Here is an 18,918-nt window from a genome sequence, read left to right as displayed (position 1 = left end):
GCTCTGAAGTATAAAATATCTGCCTGTCTGCCCTTGTCTTCAAAACTTCATACACCTGGCTGAAGAGATAAAACCAACGCTTATAAGGGGAGAGTTTAATAACAATGGACCACACAGGACACAGGGGACGAAACACAAAAATATATCATTCAATGCCAATTACTATGAAAGAACTCAGTCTACATCTACATTTGCGAACTTGATGGTATATGAAAATCATCTGAGATAAAAATGCACGTGTTTGGGGGATTCCGTTTCCCTGGGTATGGATGGGGTTCTGGAATCTGCATTTCAAGACATTTCAGTTCATTCTGATGAAGACAAACAAGCATCACACTTTTAAGATCTACAGGATTCGAATATAAGCACAGTAGAGAAAGAATCAGATGATCTGTTATTTCTCTTTATCTCTTGCCTCTAAGTCGTTAGAAATGAACTGCACATAGGACACACATAGAAGGAGGAAATGAAGTAAACAAGGACCAAAGACAAGTTTTCCTACACGAGGAAGGATTCCATGCTCTCTGAAGGAGAACATTAATCCAGCTCTCCACACCCCAGTTAGAGAGTACATAATCCTGTAAAGCACACACAGCATTTTTTTGCAAACACATACATACTTTTCCATATGTCAGAACTGGTACTGCTGACAGGTCTGTGTTCCTAATATCCAACTAATACCCACGGAGCATGCTTAGATGTTTTGCTTCTCTTTGCATAAAGCACGGGGTAAACTGCTTCTCTAGACCCACACAGAAGTCATGCAACAAACTCGTCCAATCGCCTCACCCACAGTGACCCATTTTCTCCACATGTACCACAGGTGATACTCATCTGTTACCAAAGAATGCCAAGGAGACTTAATCGTCAATTGCTTGGCAACAAAATAAAGAGTCTTGGATGCTTTATGATATAGAAATGCAGTCTGTATGTCTTCTAGGTTTATCAAATTTCAAAGCAATACATATGAAAGCAGGTCACATACCAAACTGGGGAACAGAATGTTTATCTTCTTCAACTGGTTAGGAAACCCAAGTTGGCACAAGAATGGCAACTTTATGTATGATCACAATTAGCAGGGCAAGTATTATTCATGTCTAAAAAATTAAATAAACCCCAAAGAAGTCTCAGAGGAGCGGTAAGCCGGTGCAATGTCAGAGACATACTACAGAGAAAATTCAACATGGTGGTCTCCAGGAAACTTCGTGGCTGGGTGAGGTCTGGGATAAGAAGTCTTGACATCTGATGTCCTAAGCTTATGTCATATACTCTCCATTAAATTCAGTGTCGAAATTGGAGAAGGGCATTTGTCTTCTTCAGTCACAGCACAGTTGGGTTGATGCATTGAAGCAAGTGGAAATATGAAAGGTTGGTGCCATCTCAGAGTTGAAGGAGATTCAGATTACTGGTTCATGCTAACGAGGAGAAGGGTGGCCTGAAGGAGGGGACCACAGTCAGGAACTTCTGAGCCAAACTCCCAGCTCTGCCAGGCACTCCTGGTGTGACTTATGCACGTCACTAGAAATCATAAGGCAGCAGTTCCTGACTGCAGATCAAAAACATCTGTCTACTTAGTCACTTGGTAAGTGACATGCTGTAAGAGCGTGACTTTTGGAGTATGGGAATATTCCTAGTTTTAGTGACATTAAAATGGCCTCCAACATCGACTGGGAAACCACATTGAATATATGTCTGAGCCTGGAGTAAGTGACATTTGTTAGAGATGTTATGGAAGTGGGAGAGGAAAAGAGCAAACATTTACTTGCATGCCTTCAATGGGACGGGAAGTAGAGTGTTGGAGTCTTTGTTCATGTTATCTCATTATTCCAAGCAACAAACCCCTGTAATAGCTATTAACTTGTCAGGTTTTTAAGTGAGGAAATCGAGACCCAGAGATTTATCTAAAGTCAACCAGTAAGCAAATTGTAGAATCATAACTAAAACAGAATTCTCTAAATACAAAGTAAAATGCTTTGAAACCCCTGATGCCCTTAAATCTAAATTAAAGATTCTTGCTTTTTGACAGCTGGGGATAAATTTATGGAAACACATTCTTTGCTTTAAATTTTTGCTTGATAACATAATTTAGAAAAGTCTCCACTTGATTCCTATGGTATAATAATAAATTTGGCCCTTTATTCCTCAAGTATGTTTGCAAATGCAATACCTTTTTGGTCTGCTGCGTTCCCACGAGGAAGACAGGTACAGCAGTTACATGCCCACTTTATAACAAAGACTGTGAGCCAAAGGAAATAAAAGAGATTTGTACAGCATGGTAATGTGCTGTGAAGTGGCATGCTGGTCTCCCTATTTCTAACTCAGCATTGTTTCACTAGACTATAATGCATCCACAAGAATTTGGTTGACATCAAAGATGATGGGATAGAATGAAAAAATAAATAAACAAAAAGGGATCAGGGAGGAAATATTCAAGTCACTTAACAGTAGCTCCCTAAAACTCTCCAAACCAGTTTTCTTCTCTGTAAAATGAAAATGATTATGCTACCCCCACCTACTTCTTAGAACTGGTTTTATAAAACATAATAGCATTGGTATATGTTCTTGGAGTTTGTGAAGCAGTTTCATATTTTATGTCACTTTATTACTCATATTATTAATGTTATTAATTCTTTAAGACAAAGTAAGACATTAATTTATACAAGTAATCAGGGAAAAGAATTAAATCCTCCAGCAGTCTGAGTATATATAGTAATTCAGTTAAAATGATTGACTTTAAGGCTTATCCAGATACAGCTGGAATTTCCTGGCTGTTCAAGGTATCCCTGATTCTCCAAACCAAAAAAATCCAAAACAGAGCCGAAAAAAAGATATTCTTACCACCCTGAGGAAGGAGAATGTTGGGGTAAAGGGGGATAAGAAAGGCATAAATTTAAATAGTGCTCCATATATTTGAGTAAAAATGATCACTCCCAGAAAAATCTCTTCTTCCCTGAGGGAAACTAAGAACAGACTCATAACAGTCAAGTGTGCAGTGATATTTTGTTCTGTTTCTCTTGTCAGAAGGGATTCAGCCTTTGAAATATGTGTAGCAAAACTGCAGATTTCAGTTTCATGATTAATGAACTAAATTACATTTTATTTCTTAAATGTGTTGAGGATTCATCCTGTGGTCTTCCCTCAAACTTGAGTAGAGCTGCTGAACAGCACATCTGGTTATAGGCAAGGAGCTCTCTGGGTGGTTCTCCTTCTTTCTTCCCTCAGAATCCTCAGAAATAGGCAATGAGGGGAACTGCAGAAACTTTTATTGGGCAAGTGTGGTTTTTTAATCCTTGAAAATCATGATTACTCTCTCTGTTCCCCCTTTCCCATGAGACGGAGATCAATTACTACGATATATCGAATTCATAATTTAAAAATTTTGTTCCACACGATTTTACATCACTTGATAATACTTTCCCTAAAGAAAATATTTGCATTCATCAGGCAAATATTTTAACATCAACTTGCCTGGGAACGATTTTTAAATACACTTCATAATAACAATTTATATTTTCTCTGCAATTATCACTTTAAATAAGGGCTGTGGCACTGTACCCTTTCATATATGGATAAATGCATTATTTTTTTTATTTTTGTAAGTGCTTCTCCTATCAAAATACACTACTGTGTGCTGTCACTAGTCTACCTGATCATCATTCTACAAGGTACAGAGAAATAAATGTTTTCCTCCTCCTTTTTTACAAAAGCATTTGTATGAGTTTTAAAACATTGAAAAAAAAAACCTTATAAAACAAAAAGTCAAGATCCAGAGATCTACAATAACAGAAAATGTACAGTCCCTTAAGACATTTTCTCCTCAACAGTTTTATGGAGCTCTTCCTTACTAAAACTAATTTTTGGAGCAGTAGCTCTCCAACTGTGGTCCCGGACTGTCCTTTAAGTATTATGCAGGCTTTTCCAATTTCAAAAGGAGACATGTGCTCACGTCTAGGGAAGGTTCCCAGCTAGGACAAGCAGGAAAGAAAAAGAAACTGTTTACTCTGAAGGTCTTTACTGCTGGGAGTGGACCCACGGGAACCCGAGAACTCTGGGAAACGGCGGTGACGTCACAGCTCCCACAATCCTTGGGGAGGTGTTGTTTGTTGTTTGTGTGTTTGTTTAATTTTTCTGATAAGAGCAAGTGGGCTACATGTTTGTGTATTTTCTTAATTTGGGCTGAAACTCAATCTTTGAAAATGGGATGAAAAATTCCTCCGTTGATTTAAGAAAAAATTGGTAATGGAGAATGTTAATATAAAAATTGTGTAAAAACTAAAAAGGAAATATTTTAACACCAAACTACAAACTGCGTCTGTTTCAGGGTAGTGAAATATGGGTGACTTTACTTTCCCATTTTAATGTAAAATAATACATTTTCTAAAATGAGCATGTATTGCACTTTGGCATTATGCTTATATTTAAAAAAAAAATTACTCGCAGCTAGAAATTGCAAAAACAGCAGAACCACACTATACAAAAAAAGAAAAAGAAAAGAAAAAGAATAAGATCTATTTAATTTGCTTACTGCAGCTTTACTATATACACTGTGGAATATGCCTCTCCCCTACTCCCTCCCCCCAAAATCTCTAATCATAAGAAAATCCTCAAGGTTATATTAACAACCATAATATATTTAGAAAATAATTAAGCAATACTTGTAAAAGCGCTGATTATTTCTATAGTAAAAGCATCGAGGGAAGGGGTTTGCTTGGTCTCAAATGAAGCTGAACAAGCAGCAGAACCTTGAAAGGTAGCATGGGTGGGTTTGCAAAAAAGAGGTACAGAGCACGACATTTCCTATGAGAAGTCAGAGAAGCAGAAAGGGGACCAGAGGACATGGGGAAATGTCCTAACCTAACTAGCATACTAGGGAGAAGTAGGGGAACAGTTCTGTTCTCTCTGTGAATGGCAGGTTGCTGGGACATGAATGGAAATATAGACTATAAAAGGCGATTAAGAAAAAAAAAAAACAGAACAAATAATTTGGTCCTGAGAGGGAGGCAAATCATGACAGACTTTTAACTCTAGGGAACAAACGGAGGGCTGCTAGAGGGGAGGCTGCGTAAGGGGATAGGGTAACTGGGTGATGGGCGTTAATAAGGGCTTTTGATGAAATGAGCATCGGGTGCTGTGCAACTGATGAATCATTAAATTCTACCTCCGAAACTAACAATATAGTATATGTTAATTAAGTTGAATTTTTAAAAAGAATAAAAAGCAATTGTGAGTCCTAAAGAAGAGAGCCATGATTTTTAAAAAATGTGTTTGTAAAAGAATGCACTAGCATGTCACTAGTATTCATTCAGCAAATTTTCCTTGACTATCTATTACATCTGCGCTGTGCACCACCTACAGATAGGAGGACAAACATGGATTCTGGGAGACCCAGTTAGTTAGGAGGCTGGTACAGCAGTGCAGGTAAAATATCACAGACTTTTAAGAGGAGATGGGTTCAGGCGATTTTAGAAGGTAAACTTGTTGAGATTTGGACATGGACTGGACAGAGGTAGAAAGGAAGGAGTCAGGATGAGTCCGAAATTTCTGGGTTTTGCATCCCCCCGTGTTGTGATACAGAAAAACAGGAAAAGCTGTAAGCGGATCAGACTGGGGAAAGGGAGCTCACTGGTGCCATGTTTTGTTGTTTCTGAGTCTGAAGCACTTCTGTCATGTTCACATGGAAATGTTGAATCGGTAGCTGCGCATATGGACCTGAAGTTCCAAGGGGGGCTGAGAAGCCATAACCTGGGAATCTTCAGTATGCAGATGGTTGCTGAGACGGTGAGCCCGGAGGAGATCTCCTAGGCAAATGGTGTAAAGTGGGAAGGGAAGCGGAGGGGACCCAGTGCTTTGGCAGATTCAAAAGGGGATCCCCTAAAGATGGGGAGGTGATTCTATCACTTAAGCATTCACTGAGCCGAGGCAACAGTTTAACAGCTATCCCAGTGGTATAGGACTACTGTGATCCACACCGGTATTTAGGGAAGTAGACCTGGCAGAAAATGGAAAGAAAGTCACAATGTACATAATTCCTGAGTGTCACCTCCCACTTCTGGATTAATGACAGTAAATTAATACCCAGGTATAAAGGATTAGATTCAATACCTATTTCCATCGGAACTTTCAACTTATATGTATTCATGAGTTACCTGAAAAAGAAACAGAACAGTAACCAGCTCCCCAAACCTCTACTCCCAAGAAGTTTCTAAGTGGGCTATTATAAAACGAATTATCAGAGAGGAAAAATACATGAAAATGCTTCGTTGTGTTATATATCATTGAGCTCAACGGCTCTCTCCTTTTCTGAGGATTCTAGAAAACAGCATTTAGGAGGCTTCCACGGCCTCTGGGCACCAGTTTTCTCGGCAGCACACATCTCTGGGACAGCCAGTCGGGGCACAGGGCATGCAAAGAAGACAAGGATGGTTGACAAAGGCAGGAGGCTGAACACTGATTCCTCCACCACCCACCAGGCCCAGGCCAAATCCTCCAAGCCCTTTGCACACTAGCATGAATTTGTGTGGGTAAATACAATGGAAACTTGAGCAAATGGGGTTGTCTATATATATCCAAAGTGCTGGCTAGGCCTTTCACTTTGCCCCATAGTCAAGCTGATTAAACTTAGCATATCCTGGCTCAAATTCTGATTGAGTCAGGCCCCTTGGCCTTTAAGTTGTATATCTGAATCTTCTTTGAAAAGATTTGGCCTCCCCATATATATTTAGAGTACTGGGAGAGCGCCCATCTGTTTTTATGCTTATTTATAACTACACCACCTTCCAGCACTGTGAGGTCCTTTAAAATATAATGACATGACTGATGATGAGAAATTAAGTGAATGGGGTGAATGTTCTTGCTCTCAGACAAACGTTTGTGGGAATGCAATTTCCCTCGCAGCTCTGGCCTGGCACTTCTGTTTCTAGTGAACACCCAAGCTCAGATGATCTTGGAAGGTATGTATTAACCACCAGCTCTACTAAGAAGACAAAGTATTCATTCTGCGAGTTTGTTGCTCCCACTGTGGCCTTGCCTTGTTGACCTCCAAATTCAGGGTGTGGTAGGGAGAGAAGTAGAAAATCCCAAGATTTACAGAAGAGGGTTAAGAATTTTCCTCATATGTCCTGTAAATCACTTGAAACTCTTGCCCAAAAAGGGAGGATGAGTGGAAGCCACTGTATTAGCTACTCCCCACACAAGACTTGGGGTAGCTATTGTCCTTCCTTTGAAGGAAAGAGGGTATCCCTAAGCCCAGGGCCTAACTCTAGGATGGCCAGGGTCTGCCCTATGTGAAGACGGGGTCCTATGAGGGTGGGTGTCTGCAGCCGCTCCTAACATGCCACGCTCTAGCTCTCCAATCTACCCCTCTTTCTTCAAGCACCCGGAGTTTATATGCAGAAATGTCTCGCCCACCTCCACAGAGACAAACGCTCTCCTTCCCAGGCACCATCCCTAGCACCCACTGACCCAGGGTCATCTAGTCCCACTGGGGAGTACAAGCAGAGCGCCCCTCCCTGTTCCTGCTCACCCTGGAATTCTGAGCACCCTCATTTCAAAGGCAAGCCTGCGAGCTATCTCCATGTTTCTGTTAAAATGCGTGTCTAGCATATATTTATGCAGTCCCTGGGGTGTCTTCATGACATTGATATTTCCTATCTTTTGCTACTTGCATAGAAGGGTCTTCCAGCGTGTCGCTCTCCTGCCAGAGTCCCAGGTTTTCTGAAGGCAGGGTAGGTCCCGCCCAGGCCTAGGAGGAATGCGCCCCCTTTCGGCAGGAGAAGGCAAGCAGAGGCGCGTCTGGCAAAGCTTGCGGGTACATTCCACCCTGCCGAGAGTTGCGCCTCAATGTCCTTGATCTGGGAGGACGAGGGCTGAGGTGGGGAAGGGGTGTTTGCATCTTTGTTCCAGTCGGGATGGAGGACATTAAAATCTAAGATACTGTCGAGTTCTGCTTTGAAAGTTAAATTTTTCTTCTTCACTGAATTTCTGTATTAACTCTTCCCTACTCCCTCCCTCCTCCTACCCCGCAAAATGGTGAGATTCCATGAGAGCCTGCTATTCAGACCGAGTGCGATCTCTATTTCTGCACAGAAGTTTCGGTATAGTCTCTCCTTGCCCGCCCCTGAAGACCATTTCCAATCACTTGCAAATAGCTCCAGGCAGACAAAATAGGAACCAGAGGACCTGTCCATGTTCTTTCTAATAACTCGAATCTTGGGTATTCAAATTAATACACATTTTTCAAATTCATTCCTCATTTGACGCTGAGTCTGGGGAAATCACCAGCGGCAAAAATAAGCTTCAAAGTTCTTGGGAATTAGGGCTCTCTCATTCCGTGGTGCAGCAAAGGGGCTGGGACATCCATTACCGGAGGACTGAATTCTGGTCATGACTTTATTCCTATATCTGAGAACTTGCAGGAGCAGCAGAATCCTTAAGATTCTGATTGTCCTTGGACTCTTCTGAGAGGTTGTGTGTGCGATTGATTTGTTCTGACAAGTTTTCTTTATTTTCTCTCATAAAATTTCCTCAACCAACCACTGTTTGTGTTTTGTTCCCCACCTTGCTCTTAAAGTGACTACTGCCCTTGTACTCGAATTCCCAGATATTTTTTTTTTCAAGAAAAGTGGCTCCAGGACAAATGAAATGTAGTGATTTTTTAAAAGTCTAAATCTAAAATCGATAATTCACAATTTTCTGTACAACTACTTCTGTATTGCCTCACTAAATTAGACAAATGACCACGACAAGAATCTTCTAATATTCGGACCAGGGTGGAGACATCTTACTCAAAAAGTTCTACAGGTGGAAAAAAAAAACCCGCTAACCCCCAAACACCAAAGACTGTCTCTCCTCAGATATCTTGGCAATGTATCTCCGCATTTATTGACTTAATAAGAAACAGCATTTAGAGAAAAGGAGGTTGTGGCAGTTTGTCGATACTGTTTTTCTATTTGAGATCGTTTTTAATTGAGTGTTGTTAGCCTGCTCATCAAGCTATTTGAATTTACAAGAATCAAAAGTCTTGTGAATAAATATTAATGCTGTCGACATAGACATCCTCTTTGTATTGTTGAAAGGGAAGTTAAAGGACACCAAACCTGTGGGGGTGGTACTGGGCCCTGCATCAAATTAAAACAGAATTTGAAGCAGAGCACCTAATCAGATTACAATGGCATGGACTCACAGGTAGTTCTGTAGATGTTTGGACACCAAGTGGACACGGGAAGTTAGTCCCTTATCCAAATATTTCCTGTAAATATCTAATCTCTAGCTCAGAGGAACACTCCAAGAATCCTCTTGATCCACCTTACGAATTGGCTTGAATAAAGGATGCTGAGCACCCAAGTTTTACTTTTTCGTCGGGGTGGAGTTCTTCCCCAAGAAACTCTTCTACCCCTTTGCAAAAAAAAAAAAAAAAAAAGAAAGAAAGAAAAACGCAAGTCTTATCTCCTTCTCTATAAATACTACTCCCCCGATTAAAAAAAAAGTACTTCCTATGGCTTCTTCTAACTCCATCTCTCAAAGAACAAAAAATAAATAGATTTTCTCAGAACCATTGAAAGCTGACCCCACCAGGAACAGGAGACACGCAGGGATCGCCGTGCACACGCGGCGAGCACAGGCTTGCAACACCCCTGTCCCCGAGCCCCCTGGCGCCCCTGTGAAGGAGCAGAGTTCTCCTGGAGCTAGTGGCCTGCTTCTTTGGCGTGCCCTGCTGAAGGAGGGAGCAGGTAAACAGGGTATGATAGGAGAGGAATTGTAAAAGAAACATCTTTTAAAATAAAAATCAAATAGACCTCTAGTTGAAAATCTACAGATAATCATTTAGAAGTGAAAAAGGGCCTCGAAGGTGGCTGCTGGCCGGGAGGGCCGTTCAAAACATCAGAGTGGATCAGAGCCAGTGGAGTAGGAAGGTATCCTTGGTTCTGAAGCTGCTGGAGTTTTATCGCAGGGGAGGGGTGTGTGTGACATCTTGTTGGTTTGGAGATGATTTATTCACTCCTGCTGTAAAATCTAAAATGAGGCCCCTGGGAAGAGGAAGGAACTGCCGGGCTCCGTGTGATCCACGGCTGCCCGCCTGACGCTCCTATGTTCTGACCTAAGCATGTGGGGGACCGTTAAAGCCGCTGTGCCAAAATGCACGGCTGCGTGACACCTAAGGTGTGGCAGGGCACTCCGGAGTCTTGGAAAGGGCTCCATCAGAGAAATGAAGGGGAGGCAGGGGCTCACATCCTCTAGAGTTGGGTGATCTGGAGCCCCAGAGAGTATTGGCTGCCTGGGGCCTCCTACTAATGCAGACCCAGATCCCTGACCTTCACACTCCAAGCTGCCCTTCTACACCAGGAGGGTGGGAGTCACCAGACTGTCCATTTTTTCCAAAATATGAAGAGGAGGCCATCCAGTGCCCTGCTCCTGCCTGTAAGATAAACAAGATTTACCACCTCTTCTCTGAACTTGACATGCAACCGTGGGGACTCAGTGGCCTACCTTGATCCTGGATTTCACTGCCTCCTATAAAGAGAAAAAACTTCCAGGCTACCCTTAAAATGATATATTTCGTTGGCTCCCCTTGAATCAAGATAATTGAGGCCCAAATTCAGAGTCCCAGCACCAGCTCCGGGGCCCCAGGGTTGTGCTGCAGAAATTCCTGGCGCCCTAGGTGTTACAAAAGATGAAACTCCGGGGAAATTGATATTCTGAGGTGTATTCCAACTAGGGAGCACCCTAGAGAATGTTCCCGCTCCCCCGGGCTTACCTCTGGGGTGGTGGGGGGGGGGGAGTTGGCGGAGCTGGGCCAGAGGAGTGTGGAGGGAGGATTGGGCGGGCAATTCCATCGCGCCGCGTTTACACCTCTCCCTTTGTGACAAATCGATTTCCCGCGCCACTGTTCTGCATTTGCAACCCGCCGGGGCCCGGGGCCCAGCTGCACCCCGGTGCACACTTAGTACCGGCTTGGGAGTGTGTGCGTGTGTGCACGCGTGTCTAATTGACTTTCCGTCTACCTTTTTATGACTACATGTGTTTCCAACAAAAGGTCTTATTAGGACAATCTGGTTTCACTAATTTAGAGGTTGGGAACGTGGAAGGCAGGCGCCTTTTTTTTTTTTTTTTTTTTGTTTTAAGAGTTTGCTGAAGTTCAGATTAAGAAATGACAGCGGGATGCACTGTCCTCCTAGGAGTAGGTCTGCCTATTTTTATGACCTGTTCCTCTTTCCTCTCCTTGGCTTACCCTGTTCTACCCCCCTTCACACTCCACACTCCCCCATTAGCCACCGGATTCCTAACTGTTAAAGAACCATTTCTTTTAAACACTCAAGGCATCTGAATCCAGAAGTCTGAGACATTTACTGGGCTGGGAAAATGAGTAAAAGGGAAAAGGGATCATTCTACAGAGAGCAAAGTGGAACGAACATCAGCCAAGGGGGAAACAGAATTGTGGTGAGGGAGATCAGCAAGAAGCTCTCGCTTTTGACCATGCTAAGGTCAGCCCAGGTGGTAATTGGAAAATTTGCAGGATTAGTGTAGATGGAACCTGTTTTATTAATTTCAGCTGAAAAGAAAATTTAGGAAGGACACGTTTCCATATAGCTGGAAGAGTAAACCATGTCTTTTATGTGTTTCCCATCTCTTCCAAAGGAGATTATGGTTTCCCCCTCTGGGATAGACTCCCAGCAGGCTGCAAGGGGCACCTGATTCTTGGTGTGGTTCTCTGCCCCTTTCAGGCTCGGAGCCCCGCATTAGCCCCGCATTAGTCCTGATGCCTGAAAACTCCTCTCCTGTCTGATTCACAGTCAGAGCCTCACGGTCCACTGCAGACTGGAAGCCTAGCAGGGCCCACCGGTCCTCACTCAAGTAGCTCAAAACAGCTCCCTCCGCAACCCCTGATGGGGGACCCGAGGACTAAGGACAAGGATCCTCCTGGACACTATCACCCCACTTACCAGACCTTCCTATTCTCATCTCAGAGATGATTGAGGAGGTTGAGGAAACATTGCTTCTAAAAGCAACAACTATCTGTTAGAATAGGCCCCAGCCATCTCAAGAAAGCATGGCCTATCGTGTTTCTCTGCTACTTTCAGAAACCCAAGTGTTGGTCACTCTGTCCCCATCAACTCGGTCTGCATTTTCTGCTACCTCCTTCCGAACTGTCTGTCGACCATCCTTCCTTAAGCACCCTCTTCCGGGCTGGTATCCTAACTTCAATTTCCTTTCTGGGCCCACTCCCCACTAGGCCTCCTTACTCCTTGCAGCTCGGAGATGTGTGTGCTCCAGAATGCAGCGGGCAGGTACCTGGAGGTTTCACCCCCTTCCCTTGGGACATACGGTCCCCAACTTCACCCACTGCCCTTTTTGTGTCCTCGAGCACCAGGGCATACACCACGTGCACTGTGCAACCTCAGCCACACCAGGCCTGTGTCTCACAGGAGTCAACCCTGGATCGCTTCCCCGCCACCGCGGACCACCTCTGCCTCAGCTTCAAGGGTGCTTCTCAGCCGGCCTCCATAGCCCAGTGTCCTTCCATTCACACTAGAAGGCCACCATGAACTCCGAGCTCCCTTCTGGTGGCGTCCCCTTGGAGCCAAAGGGCAGGAATGGTCGGTGTTCCTCCAGCCCTGTAGTATCTCACGCCCACGGGGCGGCGCCGGCCGCCGGGCTAGCTGTGGCCACCGGCCTTGGGCCTACTTTTCACATCCCTCTGCTTGTTTTAGGGGTAAAGCAACACTGGCTGTTCTCTCCCGCCCCACCCTGGTCCTTTACGCAGCAGTTTCTTCATGACCCTGTTTTCTGTTGTGGGTGCAGACTCCAGTTTTCTGAACAGTGATAAATGTTGCAATTAATAATTAACCATGGCAAAACAAGACCAGCAGAAGGTGCAGAAATCAGTGAAGTTGGGTGATAGGCACTTGGAGATTCCGAACACTATTCTCCCTATGCTTTGCATATTTAAATTTTCCCTAGTAAAATGTTTACAAGCAATCACATTATTTCGCTGTGCACTTTCCTGGAGTTCAAAGTGTCTATGCAAACAATTAACCCATGCTGCAGTATGAACAACGCCCCCCACCCCGCGCCCAGAGCACCAATATCTTCAACAAGGAAGCCTCTGCGTCTGTGCCCAGCCATTACCTGGGGCTTGGGGACAACAGGTCTTCATTCCTCCGAACTGGCCGCCTTTCTTTAGTGACAGACCAGGCCAGATTACTCTCAGTCTAAATTCCCCATCGCCTTCTGCCTCTGGGAAGGCAGAAGTCCACTAGGGTGGACTGACCCCAGTTCGATTTTGGTTAAAAACAAAAACAAAAACAAAAACAAAAACACCCTGAGGGGATTCTAGGTCTGTACCAAGGAAACTGGGCAAGGGGCAGGTGGACTGCCAGAGAGAGGGGCTCTCCTTGCCGCCTGTTTCATTGAGGCATGCTGGGTTCCCACTGCTTTGCCAGGGCCTTGTATCCAGCTGTTTCTGGGTCCTGTTTGCTTTGTCTATCTATTTCCTGAGAGTCTGATATTGGCAATTTTTTTTCAAATGATGGCGTGCCGGCGGGGTCTCGTTTCCAGAGGTTCCAAATTTGAACAAAATAACAATCTACAAATAATGAAATGGAAAAGAATTTGCCTCGTTTAAAAGACTTCCAGCCAAGTTCAGACTCTTGAAATCTCAAGGAGAAAATACCAAGCCCCATGTCACCTGGGATGATTCAGGTGACAGGTCTGTTAGCGACTCCAGAACGTATGGATACACTTGGAGTCACCTTTTAAGGCACGGTTAATAACGCCAGGCGAGATTTCCATGGGGGCGCGATATCAGCCGGGAAGGATGGGAAAGGGAGAATGCATGGACTTTTCCGGAGGTCTTAGGGCCAATAGGGAGAGCTCGTCGAATGTGACACCAGGGTCCGCACTGGAGCCCGCACTTCCCCCGCGCATCTCTCTTGTGCGGGACGGAGCGGGGCGGGAGCTCGGGTTTCACCCCAAAGGACACTCCCTTTGCTTCGCCCGAGTCTTCCCGAGGCACAGGCCTTTGATTCTGCCAGGGGTCTCAAACCCATCTGCAGGTGGAGGGCGGAAAGAGCAGAGGACAGAGAGCAGCTTGGCTGCTGGGGCTGGGCGCTCCAGCGCGGCCCCTCCCGCACACCCCGGCCTTCGGAGCCCTCGCTCGGTGTGCCGCGGGAGTCGCGCGGGTCTCGCTACTGTGCGCGGTGCCCTCCGCCTCTCCTCCTGCCTGCGCCCGAACCCACACTCGCGACGCGGGAGAAGCCCTCCCGACTCAACTAGGCGTTTTTAATCCGCTGCATTCCCAAACAGGACAGGCTCCCCGACTTTACACCCCTCTGCGACATTTTCCCTGCCAGCCCGGTTGTCCCGCATGCAGGAAGACCTGGCAGCCGTGGTCGCCGGGGACTGAGGGGCAGCCCAGTCGGCTTCGGCGAGAGTCCGCCGAGGACGGAGTCCCCAACCCCGATTTCAGGGCCTCCGGGCCTCCCTGCAGCGCCCGCCCGGGCTGCACCCGCCCGGGCAAATCCCTCCTTTCATCATCCTTTCCTCCCTGTCTGTGACTGACTGGCCCTTCCTCCGGCCACTGCCACCACCTCTCCTGGCCCCCGACTTTCTCCCCGTGGTCCGGGCGGGCTCCAGGCGCCCCGCGGGTACCCTGGCACCCGGTCCCGGACAGACACTCCCGCGGGCATTCGTCCCTCACTCACTGTCCTGCTGTGGGGTGTCGCTGCCGCTGGTGAGTCCCGGCGACTCCAGTAGGCTTCGGCCGGCCTCGCCCACGCTCTCGTCCGCCTGCGCCGCCACCATGTCCCCGGCTTCCTCCAGGTCTAGCAGGTGACTGACGGAGAAGTTCTTTTTCGCCTGCAGGGTGTCGAGGTTGCCCGGGCTGTCCAAGCGGCCGCCCAGCGCCGGTTGCCGCTCCAGAACGTGCCCGTAGCTGGAGGTCATGGTCTCCCCCTCCGATCCCACCCACCCCCCTCTTCCCGCTCGAATCAACACCAAACGCTGTGGGCGCGAGGGGGGAGAGGAGCCGAGTGGGGAAAAGAGAGGGGGGAGTGGAGAGAGAGAGAGAGAGGGAGACAGAGAGAGAGAGAGAGAGAGAAGGAGGGGAAGGACAAAAAAAAAAAAAATTGGAAAGAGGGCGGGGGACCCCCTTCTGCAGAGCAGAGCGTTCTGCACCAACAGCCTTCGAAAGCCTCGGTTGCTTTCCTGAGGCCAAGTCCGGCGCGGTCCAAGGAGATAATCCACACCAAAAAATAAAATTAAAAAGTCACCCTATGTTCAAGTCAGGAGCAAAAAAAAAAAAAAAAAAAAAAAAAATTCCTTCCAGCTCTCCAAAAGCGTCCACACGCACACACTAAAAATAATAATAAGGGGGAGAAAGGAAAGGGGAGGCCAGCAGGGCGGGGGAGTTAGGCAAACAGAAGAAGAGAGAAGAAGGGGTGGGAGAGAAGAATCAAAGTGGTTTTTTTTTCAAGGTTAAAAAAGTTATTCCCAGGCAAGAGTTCAAGCACCAACAGAAGAAGGCTTGTTCCAGCTTTAAAACATCTTCAAGAAAACGTGTTCCCCCTCTCTGCACTCCTGTGGATTCTCAGGAGTGACTAAAGTTTCAGGAGGAGAGGGTGATGTCTTGCAGATGTATTGGAGAGCAGGATTCTCACTTTACTTTTCGTAAGAAGGAAAAAAAAAAGGGCTTCAAGAGTCCGAAGGAGGGTGGTGGTGGGTTTCCCCCCTTTCCCTTCTCGCTCTCCCCCTCTTCTTGCTGAGCTCCTTTTTCCTTCTCAGTTGGATCAAGAAGCTCTCTGGCACTTCAAAAGGCACAAACTGGCATGCAGAGGAGGCTTTGTAGGGAATACAAGAAAATTGGAGACCCCTGGGAGGGCAGATCTCGACTTAATAGGAGCCTGTAATTACGTGGCAAAGCCTTTGTGCGGTGCCTGACGTTTTACAGACCCCCTTTCTCCATCACAATCTCCTTCTTCCTCCTTTCCCTCGGACCAAAAAACAGTCTGATTAAGAAAACCCCCTTTGCCAACATCTGAGCCAGAGAGAAAGAGAGAGGGAGGGAGCGAGAGAGGGAGGAGGGAGCGAAAAGGGAGGGAAGAGAAAGCGAGAGAGCCCCTTTGGATTTTTAAAGTAAAGGTCTAATTATCATTCCCCTGCAATAGTATCACGGGGAGAAAAGACAAACTGAAACCCACAGTCACTTCAAACGGGCTGATTATTTTGCTTGGGCATTAACTCCTCCAGATTTGTTTAAGATCCTGTTGGAAAATCTCATTTGCATGTTTTGATAACAGCTGCGGGGAAACTTGTTGGAAAAAATCCACAACTATCTCAATCAAATTTTCTTCTCTCTGCTCTTTTTTTTTTTTTTAGCGTTTCCTGCAGTTCTAACAGTTTTGGGGTGGGGGTGGGGGAGTGTCTGAGAGAGAACGAAGGAGAGAGTAAGCAAATTAAGGCTATGTTTGGCTCCGTAGAGACAGCCTATTAAATAATGTAATAAAATAACAAGGAACGATAATAATGGGAGGCTCTCCCACGCTCTTCCGCGAACCAAAGGCAGGTTAAGGGAGATCTAGAAGGCGCCGAATCGATTTGAGTCTCTCGCGCCGCTCGGAATCCCGGGGCCAAGGCAGTAGGAAATTTACATATTTATTTAGCTGGAGGAAAGGACTCAAGGACCGTAGCATAATTGCTCCCTCCTCCCCCCACTCTGGCCAATTTCGTAACCTCTTCCTTGCGGCCAAGGTCGCTTCCCTAGGCGACAACGCTAAGCCGGGAGGGTCGCGTTGCCCAGATGAGAAGGAGGCAGGGGCATTCCTGGAGCGAGGGCCCGGGCTAGGGTCCTGCGCAGTTCAGGGTCCTACCCGGGTGCCTGGGCGGGCGGGGGAGGGGGCGTAGGAGGAAGGACAGGGAGGGATAGAGGAACCCCCAAGTCTACGGATAATGCTCTGCCGTCCGTCTGCTGAGCCCTAACTTGACAAGGAACAGAGAGGTGCTGAGGGATTTTTTCATGACCTGTTGGAATTTGGTAACAGCTTTAATAGTCTCATTAGAAATGAGTTACTATATGACGAGTAAGTAAAATATTAAGTGCTTATTTGTGGCATTTTATGTCCTTCAAACATATATACACACACATACATACTTTCCCATTGGCTTGATTACTAGACTTTTACCCCTTTTTTTCCCTTCTATAGCCAAGAGGCTCGACTGGAGAGAAAGAAGGGTCCGAGTGTGTGTAAATGGTTTCTGGGCTCCAAACGGCCATAGTTAGCCCAGAACTCCCAGCCCTGATCTGGGAAAAGAACATTTGATGCCATCAAAGGACTGCAGATTGAAACCAGATGTGCTCGCCTCGGTTCTTTCCATGCATTTAATTAAGGAGCCGGGATGGAGGAGACTTTTTCATCATTAGTCCACCCACTCCCCCCCCCCATTTCCATCCCCTCGCCCTCCCCTCCTGCCCGCTCGCACCCCCGACCGGGAGCCCAAAGCCCCGCCAGCGCCAAGCGGTGCGCCGCGCCCGTCGCTCCGTCTCCCCAGCGGTCGGGGCTCTAAGCAGTAAACATCTGTCCGCGTCTGGGCCGGTGCGAGCCGCACGGCAGGGCTAGCGGGATGCTGGTGGGAGGCGGACGCGCACCCGGGTGGGCCCGCACCGAGTGCGAGCGCTGAGGCAGATGCCTTCCGCCGGGATTTCCAACACCGCAGCCTCCGCGAGCCTCAGCTGAGCGCCACACGTGGCAGTGCCACCCGCTCGCTCCAATGGACGCTACTTAATCGCACAGAGAGGTCTTCCCCAGGCGTCCTGCTGGATGAGCTGGGGTGAGAGGGCCAAGGGGACCTCCCTTCCCTGCACACCCAGCGAGGCACCGCTGGGTTTGTCCCCGCAGCCCGGTCAGCCTCCTCCAATCTCCCGGAGCCTGCTCAGACCTGGACCAGGCCCTAGCCTCTCCCTGCTTCTCTACCCTCATTTACAGTTGAATTTTACGTTTCTTTTTGTCCCGACACTGACCGAACTGCCCTTTGTGACAAAGGTCTGGGTAAGAGGTCAGGGGCTTCGGACATCCCCTGGACATGCTGCTTCCCCTGGAGACCCAGCGATCTCAGTCAGTCGAAGAAGATCGTCCTTGGGAGAAAGCTGCCTTGTCCCTGGCGTGCCGTCAGTCAGTCTGGTTAGGGACCAGGAGGTAGCGACAGGGAAGAGAGATCAGAGATGGGCCCTCCTTGGAAACACAGTCGGACGTCTCCACTTATATTCCGCCGTGTTCTCCGGAGGGATCAGGCACTCCCTTAACATTATCCACTTGTCATTCCTGTAATAATATCAACCAGTCCTACCAATATTAACTAGGATGCTAACGGCTTCAACAAAAACATCAGACACATTTGCTTAACATTTGTCGACCAAATATGTATATGTATGTATATAGATTATATTATATAAAATTTTCTATGCACACTTCCCCAAAATGTCTCCGGGACTGAAAGTACAAATACCTCCGACTGTGTGGGGCTAGTTCAGCCCCAGCAGCGCACCTCCTGCCGTCGCTCTAGAGGCCCGAGGCTGGGAGTCCCGCTCCAGCGGTTGGGGTGGCCTTTGAGGACCTTGGGGAGGGAGGGGCAGGCAGAATGTCTTCCAAGCCCAGAAACTGGAACTCAGGGTCAGACTAAGAGGGTGTCTGGGAAAAGGGAGACGCCAGTGTTGGGACAGGGTCCGGAGGCACGCGGCAGGGCCCCCTTTCCCCGATCCGGAGCGCTTTTTCTGGAATCCTGCGGAGGCCGCGGGACAGCGGAAGGCAGGCTCGCAGGGCTCTTCAGGACTCCGGCAGGCAGGCACCCCGTAGACCTCCGCTGCAGCGGCCAAGTCCCAGAGTCCCCCAGCCTCAGCCAGAATCACCGCGGGGAGTCGCGGCGGCAGGG

General features: G+C 47.2%; 1 protein-coding gene across 2 annotated transcripts in view; it reads right to left on the bottom strand.

Annotated features, from left to right (window-relative positions):
• PRRX1 (paired related homeobox 1) overlaps positions 1-16,004 on the bottom strand; it is a 74,123-nt gene extending 58,119 nt beyond the window's left edge. For both annotated transcript variants that reach the window (XM_025878183.2, XM_073900004.1), the window contains exon 1: positions 14,700-16,004. In XM_025878183.2, coding sequence (XP_025733968.1) covers positions 14,700-14,940 — 241 coding nt within the window. In that variant the 5' untranslated portion in view covers positions 14,941-16,004. The remainder of the gene's footprint in view (positions 1-14,699) is intronic.
• Between the last annotated feature and the right edge of the window lie 2,914 nt (positions 16,005-18,918).

The sequence above is a fragment of the Callorhinus ursinus genome, unplaced genomic scaffold (assembly GCF_003265705.2).
Source record: "Callorhinus ursinus isolate GAN/ISIS: 27379988/994484 unplaced genomic scaffold, GSC_fseal_2.0 scaffold13, whole genome shotgun sequence".
Taxonomy (NCBI): Eukaryota; Metazoa; Chordata; class Mammalia; order Carnivora; family Otariidae; genus Callorhinus; species Callorhinus ursinus.
Note: the sequence above shows the minus strand (reverse complement) of the source record. Positions and strands in the feature narration are given on the sequence as shown.